This window comes from Branchiostoma lanceolatum, chromosome 10 (assembly GCF_035083965.1).
Source record: "Branchiostoma lanceolatum isolate klBraLanc5 chromosome 10, klBraLanc5.hap2, whole genome shotgun sequence".
NCBI classification, from domain to species: Eukaryota; Metazoa; Chordata; class Leptocardii; order Amphioxiformes; family Branchiostomatidae; genus Branchiostoma; species Branchiostoma lanceolatum.
In genome coordinates this window covers 10,247,728-10,273,745 of record NC_089731.1, presented here as the reverse complement: position 1 = coordinate 10,273,745, position 26,018 = coordinate 10,247,728, and the positions used below count along the sequence as shown (strand labels likewise).

Genomic DNA, 26,018 nt, shown 5'->3' with positions numbered 1-26,018 from the left:
AGCGCCCAAACATGCATTGCCATCCCATTACTCAATCTAAACAAGATTCGAAAACAATGTCCTCAATGACGTCAGGCGCCGTCTAGTGGTTCCGTTATAGGGTATGGACGATGAACCCACGGGAATTGTTGTATAAATGCACAATTACAACTAGGTGCATGGCCCTGATACTGACAAAAGGCCTGGAGCAAATATGTCCCAAAGGCAAGTACATGTACAACTTAAAGTTCACAGTGGGAACCCACACATGCAAACTATATCTTTTTTTTTTTTTTTTTATAATGCCCTAAACCTGTTGTATGGCGAATGAAGGAAGAGAGTACTCATTACAGAGACACATACACTTGAAAAGATTGCCAGAACTCATACATATAGGCTTCGTGTGAACAGAAATTGGGGCATGAGTAAGGTAGATCTTTCTTAAGGTTAATGATTAACAACGTTGTGGCTGATAACAGACCTATCGATTTTCGTCATGCATTATATATATATAGGCTTTAACTGGGATTTTACCTATTTGCTGCACATATGTGGTCATACATCACACATAAATTTGGTGACTGCAATCACAACAATCAACACATTCTAAAGAAAAAACAAACTTTCCTATCTTGGCATTGGTGATCAACGTTGAAGTTGCAAACTGTAATTGAAAAATGACAGCAGACAACACATTAAATTCGCTATTCAGCTTCGACTTTATTTGTCCCGGCAAGAAAGGTGGAATTGTACAATTGGTACAATTGGAGCAAATCAGTGAAGTACAAAATTGCCAAACACACTGCAATGCAAATACCACCTCATTGTAGCAATATGCTTTCTGTTTTATCTTGTATTTCATATTGCATAGACAAAATATTGAAACATTCATAACGAACTACTAGTATTCAACAGAGCTGCAACTACAGTTGACGTGTACATTTGGTCCTTGGGATATTTAGCACCTCTAAATGTTATTGTGATTCCCATGGAAGATGTTAAAAATAGTCATTTTGACAACACTAACAACAAACAACATTGATTCTGTTGATCTATAACTTACGTTCATCTAAAATATTGAATACATCACTGTTTTGCAATTCTTCCTGTAAATTTCATAACATTTTCTTCACTTTTGTGCATTTTTAGTATCAAAGTTGTGAACGTCTACCATTAATCATGGTTGACATGTTAAGTGAAATGTGTCAGCTTGATGTACATGAAACTAACTCACTACCACATGGCAAGACTGCATTAATTTCTCAACTCCATCTCCTATGACTTTACTAGTATTAGACATTGATGTGAAACTGGGACATACAGTATTACTGAATTTCCAACATACTGACACGAGAGAAAAATCGGCACAGTTTGATAATGTCACTAGCATTGCGAATTTTAGCTAACTTTATAGGACATCGGGATCCAGTAAAGTTGCACTTGTGATTTCCATTGATCATCTTGAGACTACTCTACATGCCACAATTACATGTACAGTATACAAAATACAGCAACAAGAATAAGCAGGTACAAACATTGCACGACGACATTACTGTCTAGTTCTGCATTGCCACCACATTCACTCCAGCATTGCGTGTTGTACATATTAGTATTGTCCCATTTGATTTGCATCTGCTACCCGAATAGAATGCTACATTTACATCTCAGAAGGCATCCCGAGTTACCAATTAGTGATGACTATGATGCAATATCAGGAGCCAGAGGGGCTGAAATGCAAAGACAGAACAGGAAACTATCTATCATTCCGTGGACTATTTTTTTGAACAGGAAGTAATGCAACAAATCATTTTACAATCTATTGCACCGTGATCTCTCAAATGAATGCACATTTTCAAAAAATCATCTGTGTAGTATATGATTTTGTCCAATGACCACAACAGATAGTCTTTCCTTTTTATCCTTTGCGGTCTGTCAACTACAGTGTAGAATTCTATGAGGGCTTTAGCTTTATAAATCCGATTCAAAACATCCATGGACAAGCCCTGGCTACATCCTTGCCCTTGACTCATTGGCCAAGGTGAATTTCAAGAGCAAACGTCCAATCAAGTTAGGTTTTACGACCTCATGCTCATCTATAAATAAAGCATACTGGTGATTAAACCTGGCTGGTTTCCATATGATACATTACAGTGACACAATCAATATCTACACATTCCCTGAACATATGGAGGTATATGAGTGATAAATTTGAAGTTCAAAGCCCACAAATATAAGCAAAATGATAACCAGTAGGCTAGATACCATCCTACTTAGTTAACACCTTGTCCTGTAGTATCTAAACAGAAGTTAACTAACCAGGAAGGTACCATAACCCAGGTTACAAAATAATTTAAATTTTCAATACTACACAAACCAGATTTATAAATCATAGCCAGATTTGGATTCTGATAAGTAATATCTGTATGTCCTTGTGAGTCATGACACAGTCATGTGTAGGAAAGTCACAAAGGAACTCCTATTTTCTGATGAATTATTGCATATTCAATAACAACATATAACAATACATTATGCACATTATGGATATATAGAAAAGATAAAATAAAACACAACTTAAACTAAAGCTACCATGTAATTCACATGTGAAATAGATTATCAACATGTGTTAAATTATTGCCTTGCTTGTGTATACGACTATTTTCCATCATTCTACTAGTAATTTTGCCCCCCACTGTTTTGTGTTTACATTGCAATCCCAAAAGATTAATATCTAAGCAACTTTAATTAGGCGGAAGCATTACAGAGATTTTTCTGTAAGCCAGATTAGGACACAGATCATAAATTTTGACTGACACCAATCTGAAGGCTGGTTATGAATATCACAAGAGTAGTGAAACTACAAAATTTCATTTCTTCCATTCATTTACAAACAGTCATGTTTCATTGATAATCTCCTGAAGGGGGGGGAGTCAGTTATAGTAACTTATACCCAACAAAATCACTTTGTCTTCAGAGCAACACCCTCCCTCCTCACAAAACTGCCGCATGTCAAAATAGCATGACTAGTAATTAGTCCCCATCTGCATGTTGGTTTAATTTTAGCTGCTCAACTCTGCCACCAAACCTGTCTGACTCCAATCTTCACAATAAAAAAAAATTAAATGGTAAAACTGTTGCAGATAAAAAGAATTAAAATCCAAGATGTTTGTCTTCAGGTGATATGTATCCTTGCATGCCATTGGCCACACATGTTGCCATGCTAGCATACTGGAGACTAATGAAGGCCACACAAATTCAATTTCTTAGTACTCAGATTTGGATTATGAATTTATTTAAGAAACTGATGAAGCAGGCAGGCAAAAAACAGACACTGTGAGGTAGACAACCTACCTTTACCCCATGATACCAGCATACTGTACAGTAGCTGTGAAGTTGATAATCTGGAATCTGGATACAAACATTTGAAAGATACTTATTTTCAAAGATGATCTGAATCTGACAGAAACTAAACAGTGAATAAGAGTGCCAAGAAAATCAAATCAGCGTGGCCTAATGGGATAGAATATCAACACAAGGAGGTAAACAGAATCAAGGTAACTCATGGAAGTCAAATTTCGTGTACAACTCCTCTGTCTGCTCGTACACGGGAAGGATCGTGTCCGCGAGTTCGGAGATCAGCCCCAGGACCACATCTTCCTCCTCCTTGCACAGCTTCTCCAAAAAGTTCTTCCTGGTGGGCAGCGTGTAGAACGCCATACCAGCCGCCTTCCGAACGATCCACACGTGATAGTTCGCCAGGGTTTCGTGGTAGCACTCGTACGCCATGGTGGAGACCTTGGCGTCCGAGGTGCTCTTCCCCATCCTATTCATGAACTCCATGATGAACTTGAGGGCACGGTGGAGACGTAAGAGCGTCCTGGCGCCGGACGGTTTCTTGTTGTCCAAGATGATACCCGTGTCTTTCTCGTACTGCAGCATCGACTCGATGGTGGCGTAGTGCTCGCCTTGCTCCGATGCTCGGTAAGCTTCCAGAATCTCGATCTTCGATTTTGCATCCGAAGTAACGAAAGAGAAAACTGTGCCGAGCATCTCCAAGAGTCTGTAAAAGAGAGTTCCTTATTTAGTCATTTACAACTAGAAGTAATACTAATAGGATTGTTGTCGTTGTCTTTCGAATTCAATATAATAAATCATAATAATATCAATTAATTTTGCATTAACGAGAAAAGTTCATTTCAATTGTCTAAAATATTATTTAAGACCGTACTATGCTACAGAATGACTCATACATAGGAAACAACTCCCATGGGGAGGGGGGGGCGGAAAAAAGCCGGCTCACGCAACTACCGTTACTCGTGTAGCGTAGGCGTAGGGAGTCGTCTATCTCTAAAATACACCGGTAAAAATCGCGTTTAGAAACTCACTTTGTGATATCTCTATAGGCGCCATTGTACTTAGTCAGATCAAGCTCCCCGTCCTCCTTCTTGATTTGTTTAAAGGCTTCTGTAACCATTGGAAGAGAAAACTTTCCATCGCTAGGTGCCGAAGAATCTGCCATGTTGGCTGGTCTTTCTTCCGGGTGCCGGTAAAATGTGTCCTGTATAACCATTGGCCATACCTTTTCCCCTTCCACCAATCAGAGTAAGTCTCAGATATAAGCTAGCAAGTTTGACCTTTAGCCTCATATAGAATAGTTCATTACTTTCAGGTAGATACAGTTCTCGTTTTTTTTGGCAATGTTTGTAATAGGCAAGGAAATTAAATATATCTGAACTAACTAACTCTTACATATATATTGAATGTCATAGATCTAATCATTATTAATTTCTAACAGTGCATTTTGTAGAATATTTGGCATGCTATTAGCAAAAGACACCCCTGCAGTTATAGTAGTTTGTTCCTCCATGTTGCTGATTTGTGATGGGTGCATGTGGTTCTGTCGCTGCAGTTTCAAGACGTTCTTGAAGACGACAACTCTTGCTGGGCATTAGCCACACTGCCCTGAGAAGTCCGAGATTCCACTCAGACAAAATGCCGGAAATCAAGGCTGTTCCACTGGGTGAGTGAGTGCCACAAATCGTATAATTTTATGCTTAAAAATAGCGCCACTGTTCTTTTAGTTTTCGATATTTTTTCTCACTGATTTGCGATAAGGCAGTTGCTGTGAACAGTTATTCATCTATCTATGTTATTCTATTACCAGCTGGCAGTGATATACTGAAATGATTATCCATCATATTCATTCAGTGTCTAAGCCATAAGTTGATTTGAGCAGTATTTATTTGTTTATGAGCAATATGGCCGCATAGAACTTGTTTTGATGCATAAAATATGTCCTAACATGTTCAATGCATGCGTATGCACACACAAAATAATATTCAGGATGAAACACTTACTTCATGAGTTCAGACTGTGAGTTTGCATATTTTGTGGTGTCAATTTCGCCTTCCTTCGTCATCACGATCTTGAAGCTGCCGACCAGCCGAGACAAGGAAAACTGTTTGGGGTTTCTCTGAAAGCAGCCTGGTTGGTTGTCGTCTTCATTCTCTTGCTGTTTAGTGTCATGTTGTGAATCGTTCTGGAATGAGATTGAAAATTGAACTTGATTGCTTTTTGAATATAGGAATGTTGTAATCTCCAAGCAGATCTATCGGTATCCACTGGAGGCTTCGGATATACTCGGCTTTTTGGATACTGCCCTGCCACTGATATATATGCTTGGAGATTAGGGATTTGGGGGCATGGTCTAGGTGCCTTTGTAGTTAGTCTAGGTAGTTAACTGAGGTTCCCATGTAGGAAAGAGTGTAGGAGCCCCAGTAAACTAACTAAGATGATATGGCACACAGGCTATCTGTATCTGTATCTGTATCTATATAGCCGGTATAACCGCCATCAGGCGTAACACACCAGCTTCGCAGGCACGCGGCGCGGCAGCAGCTGGTCATATTACACCGAACGGTCTGTTACACCTAGTCTTTGCATATCTGACTGCAACCGTTCTTTAAAGCTACTTAGTGATGAAGCTCCTACAGTACTTGATGACAACGAGTTCCATTCTACTATGGTTCTCGGGAAATACGAATTTTTGAACACGTCAATCCTTGGCTGATAACTCTGGTACTTAAAAGCATGACTATTTCTGGTCCTCTTCTGAGCTGGCATTAGATACTTATCAGTCGGTACGTCCACAAGTTTATTAGTCATCTTGTACATCATGCAAAGTCTGGACATTGTTCTCCTGTCCTCAAGTGACATCCATTGCAGGTCTGCTTTCATTTTTGTTACACTGGCGCCCCTTTCATAGTTGTTCGTGCAGAATCTGGCAGCTTGGTTCTGCACCCTCTCGAGTTTATCTATATCCTTCTTTGTGTATGGATCCCAAACTGTTGCAGCATATTCAAGGTTTGGTCTTACTAGAGACGTGTATGCAAGTGATTTTACCTTTGCTGGGCATGCCCACAAATTACGCTTGATCACTCCCAATGTCTGTTTAGCCTTAGTTGTTACTTTGTTGATATGGGTGTTCCACTTTAGCCCCGTTGTTAATGTAACGCCTAGGTACGGGTGGCTCTTTGCTGTTGCTAGAGCCTGTCCACAGAACTGGTAGGTGGTTACAATTGGGTTTCGTTTGTTTGTTATATGCATGATGTAACATTTTTCCGGATTAAACTGCATTAGCCATCTGCTTTGCCATTCTTCGAGTGTGTTCAAATCTTCTAGTCGGGTGATTGGAGAGTTAAGGCAGACTTGGGCTTGGTAATCAATTCTATTTGATGAGGATGATAATGAAAAAATTGCTCAGTGTTTCATATCTCAAAGAAAACGTTCTGATTTTGAATATCTTATCAGGCTCGAGAAATATCATGCACGCATTTATTAAAGAAAGAAGCACTTCAAGACAGTAAACCCCAACTTCTGTTAGTTATAACTTATATAGTCATCAGTTAATCAGTCGAAGAACCCTGGATGGTAGACTGCAGTACCAAGATCAAGATTGGATTTATGTTGTATAATGATGACCTTAGATTGCAAGTACATTCTATATTACTTAAAATGTGATTCGTAGATAATGAATCTTCAATCAATAATCAATTAGGAATTTCTCGTTTCAGTTTTGCCGATATAGCAGGAGTTGATTCATGATTGCAAAATGTGTATTTCAAGCTTAAGGTGAGGTTGTTAATTCAATCAAGTTGGTCACCAAAATATTGTCAAATTGGTTAAAGAATAAGACCTCACCTTAGACCGATTCCAAACGAAAGGATGGTCAAATTCGTCACCATTTAGAATTCTCTCCACTTGTTCTAGCCATGCCTTTTCGTTGTCAGTAGGTACCTTCCCCTCCCTACCATCCTCACTGTTGGTATCACCCAGTGGCAGACTGTACACACCAGAGTCTGAAAACCCTTCCCCATATTTGTGGTTAGTAAAGTGTTGTGAAAATAGATTTGGGTTTTGTTTATCCCCGTCAACCTTGACTTTGGGCCACCCTGCCTCGACTTTGATGGATCCTTCGTCCCCTCCCTGCATAATGGCATGACCCTCTATGTTGTACTGTTTGTTGTGGATATGTGCATGTCCCTTTCCTCCCAAACTGTGGATGGTGTTGTCTGTTTCTTGGAGCATGTTCCATCCTCCTGTAGCGCATAAGATTTAAGAAATTATTTTGTATCAAAAGACCACAATATTTATGAGACCACTCAAAAGACTGCTTTGAACTCAATCGTGGTATAAACAAAGCTGAATGTAGTGAATCTGACAGTGGGGAAAAAATTACTACGGGTCTACAGTACAAATAGATTTTTTATTGCCATGTCTTGATTTACGACTCTTGAATGAAAGACTGAGCAATTAAAGTTTTCGCTCATCCAATCCATCAATGTGGTGAAGTACAATGTAAATCAGCATGTAAACATTAACATGTCCATGTGGGTAGGTCAGGGTCCTACCTCTCTGATACATTTTACATAGTATTGCTGAAAGGTTTTTGTCAGGCATTGTCTTTGCAAGAAACTCAACAGTAGTTTGTTTATAGTGCCACCAATGTATTGATTTACTGGTGAGACCCCCTAGCCAGCCGTAATACACTTGCTTGTCTACCTTCAAAAGTCAATACACATCAAGGGCTGTCTCAAGCTTTAAATTTTTTCCCGTCCCACTCATTGATTGGGAGCCCATGTTTTTGGTTTTCAATGTTGAATCTGTCATTCTAAGCTTTACAAAAGTACCTTTTCACCAGTTTTAGGTCATGGTCCTGGAGACAGCCCTGATACACATGCAGAAAAAGGCAGACCAAATAACAACATAAAACACTATGGTGGTTAGAAATTCCTTGCTCTGCTCAAGGAGGTTAAAATCTATTTCTTGTTTCATGCACAATACAGGGATTTCCATGCTCAGCTTGCAGAGTATGTTGATCAGTCAGCTGAGGTTTTCCAGCTTGTTTACAGCTGATTGTCACATTCCCAAGTGACTTGGCAAGATTCCAGACAACATGAAAAGCCAGCTGGGGTCAGATTCTATTGTTTACAACTACTGTGAATGGTCTAGAAGAGACACACAATAGTCACTTGTTGTGTTACTATATAATACTAGAGAAATGTACAGCACAAAAGTTGTATTGCTGAGTTTCTTACCTGTTTTGTAGAAAGAAGGCCTTCCAGAATCTAGTCCAAACCATAAGACAACCAAACACAACACTACGGTTATTAAAATCACCATCTTCAGTCTCTTCTTCATCTTGGATACCACTATTCTAAACCATCCCATCAAATAAGGACAGTTTCTATGTCATGATTCCTTTGGTTGGAAGTGCTGCATGCCTACAACAAAGCCAGCATGGTTGATACTGGGGTAAAGAAGGGTCAAATCTGCAACCTTTGACCCTACTTAGGTCACCAGGAGGAATAGATTACATTTTGTTTGTTGTTGTCTGCTATTCATTATTTGCTAGCAATAAAAGCTGATATATATTAGATTAAAGCTTTGGAATATGTTTCAAAAACATAACTTTTCAGTATCATTAAGACATGAAATAACTTATTTAAATGATATCTTTCATAAATAGTTTTTGATCAACATTTTAGTGCTATAGTATGTGTAATTGGCCAGAAAGTGTTGTTAGTCCTTAGGTACAATAGATAATGCAATGATAACACAACCTGAAATAATGAAAAAAATACTATGTTTTGCTACATAATGTATTTTCATTGCACTGTATACACAATGATGGAAAAACTGTGGATAACAGCTAGATGCAACATGTTTATTGAAGAAATAAGAACAATTGCTTTTATTTAACAAAAAAAATGTGTCAAAGTCAGGCAGTAAGGAAACTCAGCCTAAGACAAGTATCCTTCCTGACTTCCAGGCTTGTACCCTGTATGGGGCTGTCCTATCTTATACCAGTATATACTAGTACATGTATATGGAGAAGGAGTGTATATGGGCATATATGAGCAAGAAAAGTTGTGTGAAAGTAAATATGTTCATTAATTGGGCTTTTACTATTAACTGCTAGTAAGATACAAGCCCTCACATGAATGATAAGTTCCGCGCGAATTCTGTCATCTTATTCTTAGACGTTCAATCAATCAGTCAGAATGGATAATCCAGGGGAGGGGAAGGGTGTCACTTCTTTGACAAATTCTAATGAACTATGTCCGTATTGCTCAATATCCAAGTACAGTGGTCATCAAAAATACTATTTTACCAACATTTATAACATAGCATTAAAATAACTACTAGTAGTTCTTTACTGTGTCCACATTAACAAGCACTTTAAGAAAAGCTTGGAATGGTTTTGCAGCTATTGCATTACCTCGATGATACTATATGTTTTCTTGCATTGAAAGGTGCATGAGGTTTAACGGTACAATTGTCATTGACATCTATAGATACTCAATCTGGAAAATCATGAAACATTTCATTTGTAACTTACTTTAAATACGAGAAGTACTTGCTTCATGGCTTTCTCTTTTGATTTAATTTTAAGTAGAGATCACTTTGGAAAATATTTATCTTTGTGTAGTTGTCAACATAAAACAGTGACATGTTTTTCTCTCAATGAGTCGTACAAAAATGTTAAAAAAAGCTATTCAAAATCTGTTTTAAACTGATTGTCTCAGAGTCAGAGGTTCACAACTGGTAACAAGCTTAAGCTTTCTGTACCACGATTCTGTTAGGGCAAGTCTAAGTAGTTGTATTTTTCATAAACGTATTGAGTCCTATCATAAACAGGTTTTGCAACTTCAGCCAACTCGTTCAATAGTTTTAAAGCTGTGTCCTCGTCGGTATCACACAACAACCCCATGAATGTATCCCTGCTTGGCAAGAGATAGAACGCCGCCTGTATCGCTTTCCGTACGAACCAACCGTGGAAGTGAGACACGGTGGAGGAGTAGCTGTCATACGCGATCGTAACGATGTTGTCTCCTGGTTTACTGTTCTTGAGTCCTTCGCAGAAGGCCAGGCTGAAGTTGAGACCTCGATGCAGACGGAGGAAGTTCCTGGTTCCCGACTCTTCGTACGCTTTGACGTTTATGATGTGATTGTCTGTTTCAAACTTCACCATTGACGATAAGGTCTTGTATTCCTTGCCATCAGGTCCCTCCAGGTAGCTCATAAGGTAGTCTATTTTGTTCTGCGCTTCAGAAGTGACGAAGGTGAACAGTGTTCCCATCATGGGGAAAAACCTGAGGAACAAAATGGTACGTTTATGATGAGCACATGTAAAGGAGAAACTACTTAATCTCAGCATGTTTTTCTGGTTTTACTTAGGGCTGGCATCTGGGAAAAAACTCAAGGTAGCTTTGCAATTTGATATATGTACTGCTATATATAGAGGGTGAGGATAGTGTAGGGTGTACATTGTATACATTCAAGTGTTTATATGCATGCCACCTGCGAGTCTACAATGCCATTTTTGATTGTGATGTTTTCTGCAAAGGAAAAAGAGGGACAGCAGCAATTTTCAGATGGAAATCCTTAGAAGTTAGAACCTATCTAGAGTAGCATGATCAGCATGTCAGTTAGACAGATCTGACTTTTGTAGGGAGCTCAAAGCTATTCTGATCAAATCATAATTGTTTTACACATGCTTTCTGATAAAATGGTAACACCCGACTTACTTCATGAGCTCGTTGTTGGTATCAATGTACTTGGTTGTGTCTATTTCTCCGTCCTTCGTCAGGGTGTTCTTGAAACTTTCCACCAGACGGGACAAAGAGAAGTGGTCTGGCTTATTCTTATAGCAGCCTGGAGGGGAGTCATCGTTGTTATTGTTGGTCTCTTGTTGTTTAGTCTTCTGTTGTGAATCATTCTGAAACAAAATGGCATGGAGGCTTGGTTTTTTACGAAATGTAAGGAGAATATTGAACAAAATTTTGTGGCAAGTATACATGTATACAGTATACATATACAACAGTTTTTGTTATTTCATGCTTTTTGATTCGCAAAGGACATGCTTCATGATTAGGGTTAGGAATTAAGATGCGTTAGGGTTAGTGTCTATGTCAGTGTCATGCAATGGGTTGAAAGTTCAAGGTAGTGAATAGTGAAATCATACTTTCAGAACTGGGAGAAATTGAGGCAAGGCATTATGCACCATGTGTCTGAATTTTCATATCTGTATCATTAGCCTGGATGCAAGAATGTTTCCAGGGCCTACACAGGCCAGCTCCTTGGCTGCAGGGCCAACATGATCCCAAGGAAATTTTACAATTTGAGGCCCCCCTGAATTTGGCCCTGTGGGCTGGAAAACTCAGGCTAGGTTGCCAACTCTGGGAGCTGGACATATATGTTTCTTCCCCAGCAAAAGGGATCTGTATGACCTTGTGCACTGTCTGGCATCCAGGTTGCTGTATTATTGAATTCCCCAGTTTCCCAACTGAATGATTTCTGCATTGTTGGAAAGTAGATTGAATAATTGATCAAGCAACATTGACAGATACCCTGTTTCTTTAGTTCTTATCTATGTAGATTTGATCACCTTGTAATCAAAACTAGGATTTGCAAAATGTACATATTTTTTTATTGTTCAAGTCATCCATGCTGTTTTTTCATTCATGATTGAATAGTGCCGTGATTATGTCAATCAAACAATTAGAGAAAAAGATTTTGATGATTGTATTGGATGCTTGATAAAACAACTTGAAGAATGAGGCATTACCTCTGAACCTGTCCAAACATATTTTCCATTTCTAAAAGGGTAGTTGTCAATGTCCTCTCCATTTAAAATTCTCTCCACTTGTTCCAGCCAAGCTATTTCTGCTTCAGTAGGTTCCTGCCCCTCCCCACCATCCTCACCGATGGTATCACCCTGTGGTAGACCATGCAAACCAGAACCTTTGGAAACCTTTTCTCCCTTTCTGTGGTTAGTAAGTTGGTGTAGAAATGAGTTTTCTTTGTCTCCTTTAACCTTGACTTTAAGGTCGGCGGTCACGTGGGCCATGGGCATCTTTTCGTGCGGCTTGTGCCATCCCGCTTCGACTTTGATGGAGCCTTTGTCACCTCCCTGCATGATGGCACGACCCTCTATGTCATATTGTTGGTTGTTGATGTGGACTTGCCCCTTGCCTCCCCAGCTTTGGATTGTTTCGTCTGTGTCTTGGAGTCCAGTCCATTCTCCTGATATTGTGAGAAGAAAAATTGAAAATTTAGTTCTAAACATGAAATCAGTGTAAAACCATATAGTGGAAAGAAAAAGACATGTTACAATGAGCATTTTATTGATTGACTGCGTAGTTAGTTAACTTAAAACATTTACTAGTACCACTCAAGTCATAAAGAGTATTCATTATCATACATCCTCAAACAGCAACACTTGGCAGTAATGCCCTCTAGTGACCACTGGTGGTACTGCAGAAGCTACTGCCTTCCATCTTTTGTTCCTCTTACGTACTAGATAAAGTTTGGCCTTTACTCCCCACATTATGTGGGAAATTAACACTGAAGAAAAACCCAGACACTATTGTTTGCCTTGATCAATAACATGAACATTGACAGATGCCAAGATGTTGGCTAATCACAAAGACACTGAACAAACCTGCCCTAATTTGTCCTTTCAACATTTTGACATGTAAAACCCACACTCTAAATCACAAAGTGTCTTTTCTGTCACCATGTAATAACCAAGCCTCTGCTGGACAAATAAGAACAAAGGACATGCAAGAAATGTTGTAATAATCAGAGGTTTATGATTGTCTGAATAAGAAGGCTCCAAGAAGATTACTCGGCACAGACTAGTAGATCAGGTGTCTCTGAATTATTCATGTCACAAACAAAGGAACCAGACTCATGTTATCCCAGAATCTTGTCGAGTATCCTGACATTTTGCCTGATGGAAGATTTGACCTAGATACAATCTGTCGCTTAGTAACAAATCGTGTACAAAATAGGCAGTTTCAAAGTGGAGAATTTGGTTGAGATTTTATGGAAGTACAATTTAGTACAGAATTAGATTACCGGTAGTCCTTTTGCCCCCTCAATTAAAGGAGTTAAAAAATCTCCTTGCTCAAATCAATCCTTGCACAAATTGACTACATCATGATCATGTACAAAAGCTACATTTTCCATGTTTCTCAACACGAAAATCTGCTTCGGTTTTTACTATGTTCTTCTAATGGGCACACAGCAGCCTCTCATCTGTTTACATTGTGATAATACTTGTGATAAAACCTTGCAGACTTGACAAAACAAGACTTCAATTGAAGAGGTTTTACTTTTAAACACCAAACTAGTTTTAAACCCCATACTTTAAATTCTAATGTTGTAAACAGGGCTGTCTCCAGGACCCTTCCAGGACAGAAATTTGTTTAGACAGAAAAAACATTTCCCCCAGTCGGCCCCAGACATAGAAAATGTTAACTTTACGACTTGCAATTGACGAAAATGTTTCTTTTTTTAAACTTAAGATAACAGATTTAACAGCAAAATTTACAACATAGGCTCCCAAACAATAAGTGGGATGGAAAAAAAATTAAAGCTGGAGACAGCCCTGGTTGTAAACAACAGTTAAAATCCAACCAGTTCAAGGTCGATAAAGGTTAAAAGGTCAATCATTGTTTGTGAAGTCAGTGCCTTGAAGGCCATATTAGTACCCAATGTACATGTCCTTGAATGGTTACATTATGTGATCAGCTGTAGACCCTCCATGTTTTTTTCACTAAACAATTCTGACAGATTAGAAGAATAGACAGTCACTCCACAAATGCTAATGAAGCGGTATTTCATGGAAAGAAAAAGACGATGGCTTTAAAAATACAAGATGTTCCCGATGATTGCATTGTTTCAAGCAATCAATCAGCAAAATATACAAATGAAGGTCCTTTGGGAAGGCTAAAATAACACCCCAAAAAAACAAGGTTGTAGTGTGGCCTTTGTTCTGTTTTCAGCCAGAAGAAGGAAGTTCACACTGACAAGTCAGCAAAAGTCTGACTTGTTTACTGTCGATTGTGACATTCCTGATGGCTTTCTTGGCATGGTTACAGACAACATAACATGTTCGACATCTATCTGCAATTCTAAAGGATCCGATTTCTCTGTTTACTTTGGCCTATCCAAAAGGGATGGGTCAGTAAAAAAACAAGAAGATTGCCAAGTTTCTTACCTCTCTTCAGGGAAGAAAGCCTTCCAGAGTACAGCCCAAGCAGCAAGAAAGTCAAGCACAAGCAAGCAGTGATAGAAACCGCGATCTTTGCAGACCCCTTATTCATCTTGGTCTTTCAGTGTAGGGTAAAGCCAGGCTAAACTACAGTTTGTAGGTCTTCTGTTTGAGTCCCTATCTCATGGTGTACTCCTCTATCCGCGGAAATCAGCCTTCACGTGCACAAAGGCTGATATTGCAATGACAGTGGGTGAATGTCCAAAAGTACAACCTCTGACCCCAATTAGGACTATACCATTCCAGTTGCTATGGGGGATGTTTGTACAGTACCATCTATGTTCCATGTGTTTGATGCCAAATTGTTTGGGATTTGTTAGACTTTGAAAAATATTTTATCCAAAAGATATTGTAATTCAGAAATCTGACAGTTGAAATTAGTTAAACTCTTTAATTGGTTTCAAACTTATTAGCTCTTTGTCATTAATCATTATTTATTCAAGTCAAAGACACAATGATTGCACAGGTCACTTGAGATGCAATTGTCTAGAGTGACCAACCGGATCTTTGAAAAAAATCAAATATTTGGTTTGTGTCCTCAGTTGAGTTTTAGAGTAAATATGAACATTGTGAATACATTTTGTATACTTAATATGTAGAACTTCACTCTTTTGTCAATCAAAGCATTTTAAAACAAATTTCATGAAGCAAATCCTTGATGCAACCAAGTTCTTTCTAGTTATAACAATTACCGTTATCACATTTCAGACAATATACAAATGACATGATACCAGGCAGTGAAACACTACTGGATACCAGTGGTGTCTTACATGACTGCTAGAGTCACTAGGTTAAAGTTGCTTTTCCCCTTTTCATGTTGATGCCCCTTTCATCAAAATGTTCAAGTCTACTTTATCTAAACATTGAATAAACAAGTTCACCGATCAATAGAGTACACTGTAGCCTCCCCATAAAACAAATTCAAAGTTGCCCTTATGATCTTTGGTTCTTTGACTTTTAATATCCTGTACATGTTAAGTCTTGTCAACTAATTGTGTTTGTTCGATGCAGACTGATGATGCAACCAGGTTACTATAGGTCACAGCATATTGTTCATCTCAACTGACCAAAGACATTGTACATGTGTTTTGCCTGTGATATTTGATGAAATTTTACTACTAATGCTCTTCAAAATTTCTGACTATTCAGGCATTCTTGATATTCAAAAAGTGTGATTTACGTTAAGATTTGATGTACTAGTAACCACCTGGTACCAGAAAATTATTGTAGGTAGACTTTTTTCTGTCATGTGACATAAAGATAGAGCAGGGCACGTGGCTTCATTAACAACCCATCAAATTATGTACTATGTTCACATTCTTCCGTGCCCACTCATGATTTTGTTTCTCTTTTTCATGTGGTGGCCAACAGGAGCAGGGCAAGGTATGGTTGTACATATCTTCATACTCATACTAAAGATGGTACTAATAGTAATACCTGTTGATAACACTGTTTTTATAACCTAATGAATTTTAAAGCATTCACTTGCTTGAATTTAAGTATCTCTGACGAGAGCTCTGAGATTGAGTTTTGGAACTTATTTCTGTTATACTGTTAATATTAGGTTACGTATTGTAGTGATGTCATGATACATATCTGTGCATGGATGATTTGAATGAACTCCAAAACATTGATACTGATCAGAGTGGTCTTGATGTCATTTTCAGATGTTGGGAGAAGTTGCATCCTGGTCAGCATTGGTGGCAAGAACATCATGTTGGACTGTGGGATGCACATGGGTTATAATGATGAGGTAATTCAAATGAATTTGTACTGTCCTTTTCTTTTACTGATGTGTACGTGGTGTCTTCAATGCTCATCATTGACCAGGGCTTATAAACTATGTGAGAATGTTGATGTCAACTTCATCTACTGTACAGTAGCTTTAAGTCAGTTGAATCAGTGATTTTATCATTTTGGTTCTTCTCTTACAGAGGCGGTTTCCAGACTTTACTTACATCACCCAGTCTGGGACTCTCAACGACCACCTGGACTGTGTCATCATCAGGTACATGGACTTATAAAAATTATGGTTATGAAGAAGTGTTCCTACCCTTGCATATCAGATTGTACTGTTTTCGATCACTTGAAATTCTAAACCGTTTTGTTAATTTGTTCCTTTGCAGCCATGGCTAGACTGGTCAAGAACTTGCACTGTATGTAACTCTGCTGTGCATTTTTGGACTTTTTACGGCTGGATGCCCTTCCTAACGCCAACCCAGGTGTGTAGCATGATCATGATAAGATAATAATCACAAATATGTATTTTTTCCCCAGTCACTTCCACCTTGACCACTGTGGTTGCCTACCCTACATGACAGAGATGGTGGGGTACGATGGGCCCATCTACATGACTCACCCAACCAAAGCTATCTGTCCTATCCTCCTGGTAAGTTTTTTTGAGATACATATCATAAAAGATGAGGGACACAAAATACGCCAAATGGATTTATTTAAACACGAGAACGTGCACTAAGAATGGGATTGGCCGTTCAACGTTCAAATGGCCGGCCCTGTTCGGAATGATGGCTATCAACTATAGAATGGCTGTTCCCACTAACAACCATATAACAGACCTTCGCAGGATATCCCTTCCACATAATGTTACATGCTTGTGCTTTTCATGGTCATTGATTAGGAAGTGAAAGATTCCCCTTGTAGCCGTATAATTATTTTAGACTCAATGACGTTGCCTTCAGAGCATAAAGATCTACAGAATTTTGATGTGTGCATATTCATCATCAGTGTGACAGAATCCCGATTTTTCTTAAAATTTGACTATTTTGATGCCTAATATACAGGAAGACTACAGGAAAATCACTGTGGACAGGAAAGGAGAAAGCCAGGCCACCTTCTTCACTTCACAGGTCATCTACTTTTCACTCAATTTGTTGTTTTTTACTCAAAGTGTCTTCAAATGTCTAGGATTCGTATTTTCCTAGAACGATCGTAGAGTGGAACTCGTTACAACCAGGTACAGTGGAAGCATCCACATTAGATAGCTTTAAACAATGCATGCAGTTAGATATGCGAAGGTTAGACGTGACAGGTCGTTCGGTGTAATATAACCAGCTGCTTCCGCGCCACGTGCCTGCGAAGCTGGTGTGTTACGCCGAATGGCGGTTATACTGGCTACAGATACAGATACAGATACAGAAATAATAAGTCAAAGATTTTAATCATAGCAGTCTTGTTACTTTTAATCATAGCATTCTTGTTAAACTTACAGTCGTTGTTTAGTATTTGAATGTGTAGACTTTGTTTATAAATATTTTAAGAAGATGCATTCACTAAACTACATTGTAGCTTAGTATCAACTTACTTTAAGTATTGTGTTCTTGACACTGCATTTTACCTTACAGATGATAAAAGACTGTATGAAGAAAGTCGTTCCTGTCAACCTGCATCAGACTGTGCAGGTATGATCTAATCATGTTTCCCTTATCTACGTCAAGTTGTCAGTCAGATTCAATTGTTTGTATTCCATACCCGGTAAAACCTCATGGCATAACACACCAGGTTTGTTCTGAAGAATACAAGCTGCATATCCAGACAGATTTATTTGATCCACTCACACCTGGATGGTCCCATACTCTTTTTAATAGTTTTGTTGTATAGATTTGCCTTTCTTTTCAAAATGAAGAGATCTTTAATGACCAGTCAATATATATATATAATATATCTATCAAATATAATATATAATGTATATCTAATATATACATATATGTATATAATATAATATATAATATATATCCATCTAATATACATCTTTAATGACCAGTCAATAAGTCAATATATATATATATATATATATATGTCTATCTAAAACGAACAATATTAGGGGTTTCACAAATATTTGTTTATAAGGTTGTGATATTAAATATTACACAGGTTGATGATGAGTTAGAGATCAAGGCTTACTATGCAGGCCATGTGTTGGGAGCAGCCATGTTCCTCATCAAAGTGGGGTCTGAGTCAGTAGTGTACACGGTAAGGTTTGTTTACAAACTGTAGCCTAGTATCCAGCATTGGTCAACATGAGTCCATTCTAATGATTATGAAAACAATTTATAACCAGTAGTTGATAGTTTGATTTGGTTGTTACATAGATTGATAATACTGTAGAGACAGTTCTTTGTTTCACAACCAAAAGGATTTACCTCAAGTTTCTGTGTTTCGGTAGTCTTTCTGCTACCTTCTTTGGGTTATAACTGACTGGTTCTAGTTCCCAAAGAAGGTCATGCTGCTTTGAGAAGAATGTGGTCCCAAACATGACTAAGCTAAGTGACTAAGATTAACTGTGGAAGAGTTTTGTAAGCTGTCTGTCTTTCTTTACAGGGGGACTATAATATGACACCTGACAGACATCTGGGGTAAGTCTGGTAATTCACTTATTCTGTTCTTTTCACTTTAACTTTCTACCTGCTGCCTCAACTTGCAACCTGGAAATTTGGTACCAAAGGCCACCTCAGCAGTGGTAATGTTAAAATTTAGAAACTTGGTTGAAAGTTTGTGCTGTGTTGTTTCTCACCATTGTTTGAATGTTATATTTTTTATGCTTCACAGAGCTGCGTGGATAGACAAATGTAGACCAGATCTGCTGATCACAGAGTCCACATATGCTACCACTATCAGGGACTCTAAAAGGTGAGAACAACAGAGTACTCATAGATGTAAGAAAATGTTTCATTCTTCCAAGAGTCCAATGAACATGTCCAATGTGAATGGAAAGTGTTTTTTTTCATGGCCTGTTTGTTTGTTTTTGTGTTGTCATATAGATGCAGAGAAAGGGATTTCCTTAAGAAAGTGCATGAAACAATAGAGAAAGGAGGAAAGGTATGTATGCATCACATACAGCATACAGTTTCTATTCTGCTATATTGCTGCACATTTTTTTTATAAAGAATTAGTTCTAAGGCAAAAGGCTACTTTCTTCTTTTACCAGTGCCTTAGCATCTTCAATGGGAAGTTTAATAGATGTATGATACAATCTACATGCATTATTCTACAGGTTCTTATTCCAGTATTTGCACTTGGAAGAGCCCAGGAGTTGTGTATTCTTCTTGAGACCTTCTGGTGAGTAGATGCAGAATGATGTAGAAGAAAGAAAAATACTAAATTGTCCCGGATCTCCTCCATGAATTAGCCATGGTATGGGGATACCTTGCTTCCAAGAAAATTGCAATTTTGAGTTGTCCTCATATGCTTTTAATTGCTGCAGTACACATGAACTTATGATTGTACACAAATGCTTGTTAACATGTTATTTCCAAGTGCACTTCAAGTTAAAGTTTTTTTACCATTCTGTTTTCCAGGGAGAGAATGAACATCAAGGCTCCTATCTACTTCTCAACTGGCCTTACAGAGAAGGTAAGACATTTCATTTTCTCTGGATCTGTGATACCAAATGTTATACTTGTGTCTTTTTGGGCTTGAAGTCTGGAGGTGTTCTTGAAGTTCAACTGAATTTGCAAAGATTGTATAGTTCCAAGAATTGACATTTTATCATGATATCTTTCGTATTCCAGGCTAACAACTACTACAGACTATTCATCACATGGACCAATCAGAAGATCCGAAAGACTTTTGTCAAGAGGAACATGTTTGAGTTCAAACACATCAAGGCGTTTGATAGGTCCTACATCGACAACCCTGGCCCCATGGTCAGATAATCTTCTTTCCTATATGCATTTCTTTCTCCACAATCTAATTTAGGAAGACACATATTATAATTTTCTTGGGATATAGAAATATTGTTTGTGTAGATTTACAAATTTGTTGTGGTATAAAGGTTGTAAGAATGGAAAGGTTTAATTTTATTTTCTTCCTCCCATTCCCAGGTTGTGTTTGCCACCCCTGGCATGCTCCATGCTGGTTTGTCACTGCAAGTCTTTAAGAAATGGGCTCCAGACAGCAAGAACATGGTGAGAAGGCCTTTTCTAATGACTTTGTGATGATATGTGTATTTATATTTCACTCCCCATGCCATAGGTATGGGTAGAGTGAAATATATATTTTTTTCTCATGTATTTTCAATTGCTTTCTTTACGTGACACCCCAATATATTATCTTTATTTAATGAATCAGTATTACAGAAAATGCACCATTAGCAAGGAGAAGGTTAAGTTTTTTTCAATTGATATTAACCTTCTCCCTGCTGCCTAACTCTGTAACCAATTGGGTACCAAATGGCTACTTGAGTGCTTAGCCTAAAGGTTAACTATATCCTCCCACAGGTGATTATGCCAGGCTACTGTGTGGCGGGAACAGTCGGGCACAAGATCCTGAACGGGATCAGGAAGATCGAGTTTGAGAACAAGAAAGTGGTGAGTGAACAACAGATTGTGCCTGGATTAAGTAAAGAAAAAAGAATCTTCCCTATCTTACATATGCAGAGAACTTTTACTGCAGATGTTGGTGCAATGTTGTGAGGCAATAACAAAAATACTAGTTGTCTGTAAAATTAGTTTTAGGTATGTGGCCATAATCTATGTGTAGAAAGGCATTATTTTGTGCCTGCTGATATGCTTATGATGAATGATAAAGGAACATGTTTTACAAACAGCAGTTTAATCTCTACTGAACAATTTCCCTTTTTCAGCTGGAGGTCAGGATGGCTGTAGAGTACATGTCATTCAGGTGAGAAAGTCTGTTGTATTTAGGCCTAGTAACTGCAGGTGACACCATGCCTCTTATTGTGACTGAACAGTGGTTGATTCAATGGCCAAGTGGTTTATTTTTTACTTCCCCTTTTGTGGAACTGCTCTTGCTTGGCGTTGTGCTAGAGGTCCTGGGTTTGAATCCCCTGACATGCTACCGATGTTGTGCATTTGGGAAAGGCACTTTATATGACTTACCTCACTCCAGTCAGGTGTAGAAATGGGTACTTGACTATGGTTTGGGAGGTAAAAGGCAATGGAAGCAGAGGGTTTGGCTCTGTCTTCCAATACCATGCCCTGGACACAGTGGATAACAACTTAAAAAGGCTTCGTGATCCTTACCTTTTTTACCGTACACGCCCCCCTCCCCACAGTGCCCATGCCGATGCCCAGGGCATCATGCAGCTGATCCGGTACTGTGAGCCCAGGAACGTCATGTTGGTTCACGGGGAGGGACAGAAGATGGACTTCCTCAGCAAGAAGATCACTCAGGAGTTCGGTAGGTTTGGAATTCATCAAGAATCTCAACATCGTAGTTATTTCAAAAAGATAAATTTTTGATATACAGTTTTACCGCCAGTTGTTGACTCAATTACTGTCACCACAGGAAGGAAATGTAGGCAATTTTGACACAATTTGCAGCTTTGAAAGTGCCATGGAAAAAGTGCAAAATAGCACTCATACAGTACAGCATGTTTAAAACTAAATGTGCTTTGAAAATAAATTTTGCTTTAAATTTGCTTCACTGTCCTGTTGACTTTAGAGAGGCTATGTATATGCAATTTACTCACGATAGGCAATGTACTATGCTTCTTGCTCTTTCCATTTGTTATCGACCATCTCTTCTTGTCTCTCTAGGTGTTCAGTGTTTCTTCCCAGCCAATGGGGAGACGGTAACCATAGAAACCAACCCCAACATCCCTGTGGATGCTTCACTGAACCTGCTGAAGAGGGAGGCATCTTTAACAGGTTCGTTCACTTAGTGTCTTCATGAGTTACCTTGCAAAGTGTACAGAACAAATGCCAGTGTGAAAAATATGATCATTATGTTGGTTAACTTTCTTTTGGATGGAGTATATATTACTTGTGCACATTGGTAAGATGTAAGTCTTATGATTTGCTGTAGAAACTTGAAGTCTGCAGAGTAATACACAAATTTCTGTCACAGTTGTGTAATTATGGCATGATCTTTTATAGATCGTTGGTGATATTTCTGTATTTATTCTTATATCGATCCATATCTACAGGACCACCTGACCCAAAACGACCCAGAGTGCTACATGGTGCTCTTATCATGAAGGAAAATGTAAGTTATGATCTTGTACCCGTCATGTATCAAGCAAACCCCTTTTCAAAACCTCAACTGCCATTTATACCACAGTGTACAGGCTGTAGCTAGATTATTTCCTGTCCCGTGTGTCCCCAGAGCCTGCGGCTGGTGTCTCCGAGCCAGGCTATGAGGGAGCTGGGACTGAAGGAACACGAGATCAGGTTCACCTCCACAGTCACCATCCACGACCCCCAGCCCTCACAGGGGACAGTCGAGAGGCTCTGCACACACCTCAAAGGGTAGGATGTTAGGTTGTACACTTTGAGTCAAGGGTGTTTCTGTTTCAACATGATAGGGAGCCAGTTCTGAAGCTGTTTCTTTAATCTTGTCAGTTAGATCAACAAGATATTGTACAGAGTACACAATTCAGCTTTTAGCTGCCATGTAACACTTGTTATTATAAAAAAAGTGGGTAAATTTGTCTTCCACTGCCTCAAAAGAAGAAGTCAAACCCAACTAAACTAGCACCATGTACATTTTAGAATGTAGTATAACATTAGATGTAGCCCTCAATATCATTGTATTCTCCATTATTATTTGTGTTGTTTGTCCTTGCAATTAGCCCTCGGGCATGTATTTGCAATAAACTTTCTATTAATGAACCATTCATTCATTCTTTCATTCAATTTTGTACATAGGGAGGTAGAAATGAAAACAAAAGGGGGAGGTTACACACTGATGTCTATCATAAACATTTCTTGCTTTACAGAAATTACTAACTGCATTTTTGCAATCCTCATTTGCAGTACACTGAAGGACCACTCCATCCAACACATGCCTGATGGCTCCATCATGATAGACTCTGTGCTTATTAAGGTGAGAAGATTCTGAAGTCTAATGTAATTTGAATCCATAGTCTTTATGATATAACTATTAGGATTGGACAAGTACATGTACCTGGTAAGTATGAAACACAAAGGATACACAACATAGCACACACATGTACATGTATCTCTTCATGGTTTTTTTGTGTTTTAAACTGAAGAGTTATGCATTTATTAGTACTTTGATGATTGTATAATTTCACATTGATGTGAAAATGGGTACCCAAGGTGATGGTTGACGGTAATGTACTTTGATAAACAGTTAGTTATAATATTGCAATGGAACAAAATTTAGTCATATCTTCAAGCTGATTTGATGTGACATTATCTAGAACAGCTTTATTGAATGCAGCTGAGATCTAAAGATTCTAACTTCTTGCAACATATTCACCTCTTCAGGTATCTGGGTCCTCAGAGGAGGAAGAGACAAAAGATTTCTTGGTGTCTTGGCCATATGAGGTGAGGAGGTGACCTATTGTCAGCTTATATATAATGTATAATACATGACTTTCAGGGGGACTGTTCAGTACTATTATGTGCCTTTATAGCAGGGGTGTCCAATACTGAAAGTTTTGATGCTGCTGTAGTCTGCCATTGATTTCAACTGCCATGATAGTAATTTCACAATAACTAAGGGCTGTACAGATTACCCCACAGTATTGCTGGCTAAAAGCACAGTTTAAAATCAAATCTAGAAACTTGTAAATGTCAACTTTATAGATCTGGTGAGCATGGAGAAGAACAGCACTGACACCAAAATCTTGCTCCTCTGTTCTCTCTAGGATGAGGACTTGGGGAGTCACCTGATGACACTTCTGAGAAAAGGTCTTCCCAGAACTGTGGAGGCCTAAGGGTTGGGGATGCTTCGTACTGTGGTTCCAAGATTCCATGATTCTAAGAAAAGCTGGCCTGTCGAGGATGGGACTATTCCATTAGAATTAATGTGGAACTAAAAAATGGAATGATTCCAAGCTAAGTAGTAAAGGGAGACCTAAAGGACTGAACCATCATGATATAGACCTGTGGCAATAGCACCAATGTGGGACAAGTTGGAGGCCTCAGTGTCAGGATAGAACAGTTCAGGATAGTAAACATCAACTGGAAGATACTGTACCTGTAGTGAATCATCCAGAAAAAAATAGATTTTAAAGACTTTTTTGTATTTGCTGTGGTACTAATTAAAATTTACAATAACCACCACAACACCAGTAAACAGAGTTAGGTCCTAAACACTGTTATTCAGGGTACACTGAACAGTAATCATTGTGTAAATAGATAAATTTGTTTTTTTGCCGAGTCAAATGTAAGGGAAAGACACGAGTAAAACTCAGCCAGCTGACGAGAACTATTTGAGGCGATGAATGTGCACGGTACCGTCAGCATGTAAAGAACGCCCTCGTACCATTGTGTACAGGACGCCGTGAAGGACGCCATGACCTCTCATGGATCGTACGCCATGACTCATGCTGTGTGCTGTTGGCAGCAGATGGAAAACATTGGCCAATCATTAACACACTGTAAAAGCTGTTGGCAAATAAACGGTGACAGCCGCACCAAGAACTGCTTCTCATGGCCTGATCAATACCCATTGAAACGTCCAGGTGGAAACTGTCCACGTCATTGAACAAGCAGCCATTTGTAAAAAGGGGGTGGGGGGTGACTATTAAAGGTGGTATTAATGTTAGCAGATTAGCATAAATGAAGATGAAGTATTTACTTAATTGAATTAGATTGACAAGAGGTTAGCAATGGAAAAAGGGGCCTTTTCATTTTCGCGGTTTTAAGATTTACCTTCAACTATGTGATCAGCCTAAAACTCCTTTTGTATTTTTCAGATTTATCATGCTAAAATTTTATTTCATCTATGACAAAGATTGTGTAATTCTAATTTCCCATTGGTCCTGTACAAAATTTTTAACAGTTTTCTAGCCAATAGGAGAAGACTGTATATAAAAACATAAGGCTGTAATGTCTGCCAAATTTTTGTCCAATATACCTGCAGATGCAGAGTTCAAATTTCTTATCAACCAATCAGAGTGCAATTTGATTTCAGACATGTGACAATCAAATCCTATCCAACTGAAAACATGGGTCAGGTGTGGTCATTCATAATGAGGCACGGTCACATAAAGGGCAGGCTGGTTGAGTTAATATTCAACCAGTGTGCGAGCTGTGTAGATTAGGCTGGAGCCCTACAGCCATCATGTATTAGTCTAGTTGTTAGCTCATTTGCTCTCTATCTGTTTAATCCTTCTGAATATGGGAGAATGAGACAGTGCAGAACCAGTAATGTACAAGAAGAGGGAATAAGGCAGGGAGGAATGAAAAAATACAATCCTTTTGTTTGAGATCTGCATCTCATTTTAAGCTCTACCAATACTTTAAATCTACTGTAATTGCATAAGTGATGTGATATCCTGTTGGAGTATCTCCAAGATGATATCATCAACAGTGTACACCGACTGAAACAGGACAAGGAAGAAGAACTACTTTTAGAAAATGTAAATTCGGGATGTTTGAGTTGCAATTGATTTTATAACATATTGTATTGCACCACAAACTTTTTTTTTCATTTTGAGGAAGCCATAAACATCTTTCAGTCTCTT

General features: G+C 38.6%; 3 protein-coding genes across 4 annotated transcripts; 1 reads left to right on the top strand and 2 right to left on the bottom strand.

The window, feature by feature from the left end:
* Positions 1 to 674: 674 nt before the first annotated feature.
* LOC136444099 (ceramide-1-phosphate transfer protein-like) lies at positions 675 to 8,876 on the bottom strand. Its single transcript, XM_066441593.1, has 4 exons — positions 8,574 to 8,876; positions 7,411 to 7,574; positions 5,334 to 5,515; positions 675 to 4,036 (listed from the first exon to the last, which is right to left on the bottom strand). Exons 1-4 carry the CDS (start codon positions 8,704 to 8,706, stop codon positions 3,526 to 3,528), a joined length of 990 nt encoding a protein of 329 aa, XP_066297690.1. The 5' UTR covers positions 8,707 to 8,876; the 3' UTR covers positions 675 to 3,525.
* On the top strand, positions 4,836 to 24,972 carry LOC136444083 (integrator complex subunit 11-like). The gene is made up of 24 exons (XM_066441564.1): positions 4,836 to 4,996; positions 15,971 to 15,982; positions 16,267 to 16,352; positions 16,534 to 16,607; positions 16,877 to 16,988; positions 17,401 to 17,466; positions 17,962 to 18,018; positions 18,491 to 18,589; positions 18,938 to 18,972; positions 19,166 to 19,246; positions 19,378 to 19,435; positions 19,611 to 19,675; positions 19,915 to 19,969; positions 20,128 to 20,262; positions 20,440 to 20,523; positions 20,836 to 20,925; positions 21,201 to 21,238; positions 21,633 to 21,757; positions 22,117 to 22,227; positions 22,506 to 22,564; positions 22,685 to 22,827; positions 23,335 to 23,404; positions 23,812 to 23,871; positions 24,195 to 24,972. Exons 1-24 carry the CDS (start codon positions 4,969 to 4,971, stop codon positions 24,261 to 24,263), a joined length of 1,812 nt encoding a protein of 603 aa, XP_066297661.1. The 5' UTR covers positions 4,836 to 4,968; the 3' UTR covers positions 24,264 to 24,972.
* LOC136444092 (ceramide-1-phosphate transfer protein-like) lies at positions 9,120 to 14,828 on the bottom strand. Of its 2 annotated transcripts, none has more exons than XM_066441584.1 (4): positions 14,546 to 14,828; positions 12,107 to 12,564; positions 11,067 to 11,257; positions 9,120 to 10,631 (listed from the first exon to the last, which is right to left on the bottom strand). In XM_066441584.1, exons 1-4 carry the CDS (start codon positions 14,649 to 14,651, stop codon positions 10,118 to 10,120), a joined length of 1,269 nt encoding a protein of 422 aa, XP_066297681.1. In that variant the 5' UTR covers positions 14,652 to 14,828; the 3' UTR covers positions 9,120 to 10,117. The 2 variants fall into 2 exon arrangements, with proteins under 2 accessions (XP_066297681.1, XP_066297682.1); XM_066441585.1 differs by having other exon boundaries at positions 9,189 to 10,631; positions 12,356 to 12,564; positions 14,546 to 14,826.
* Positions 24,973 to 26,018: the final 1,046 nt, after the last annotated feature.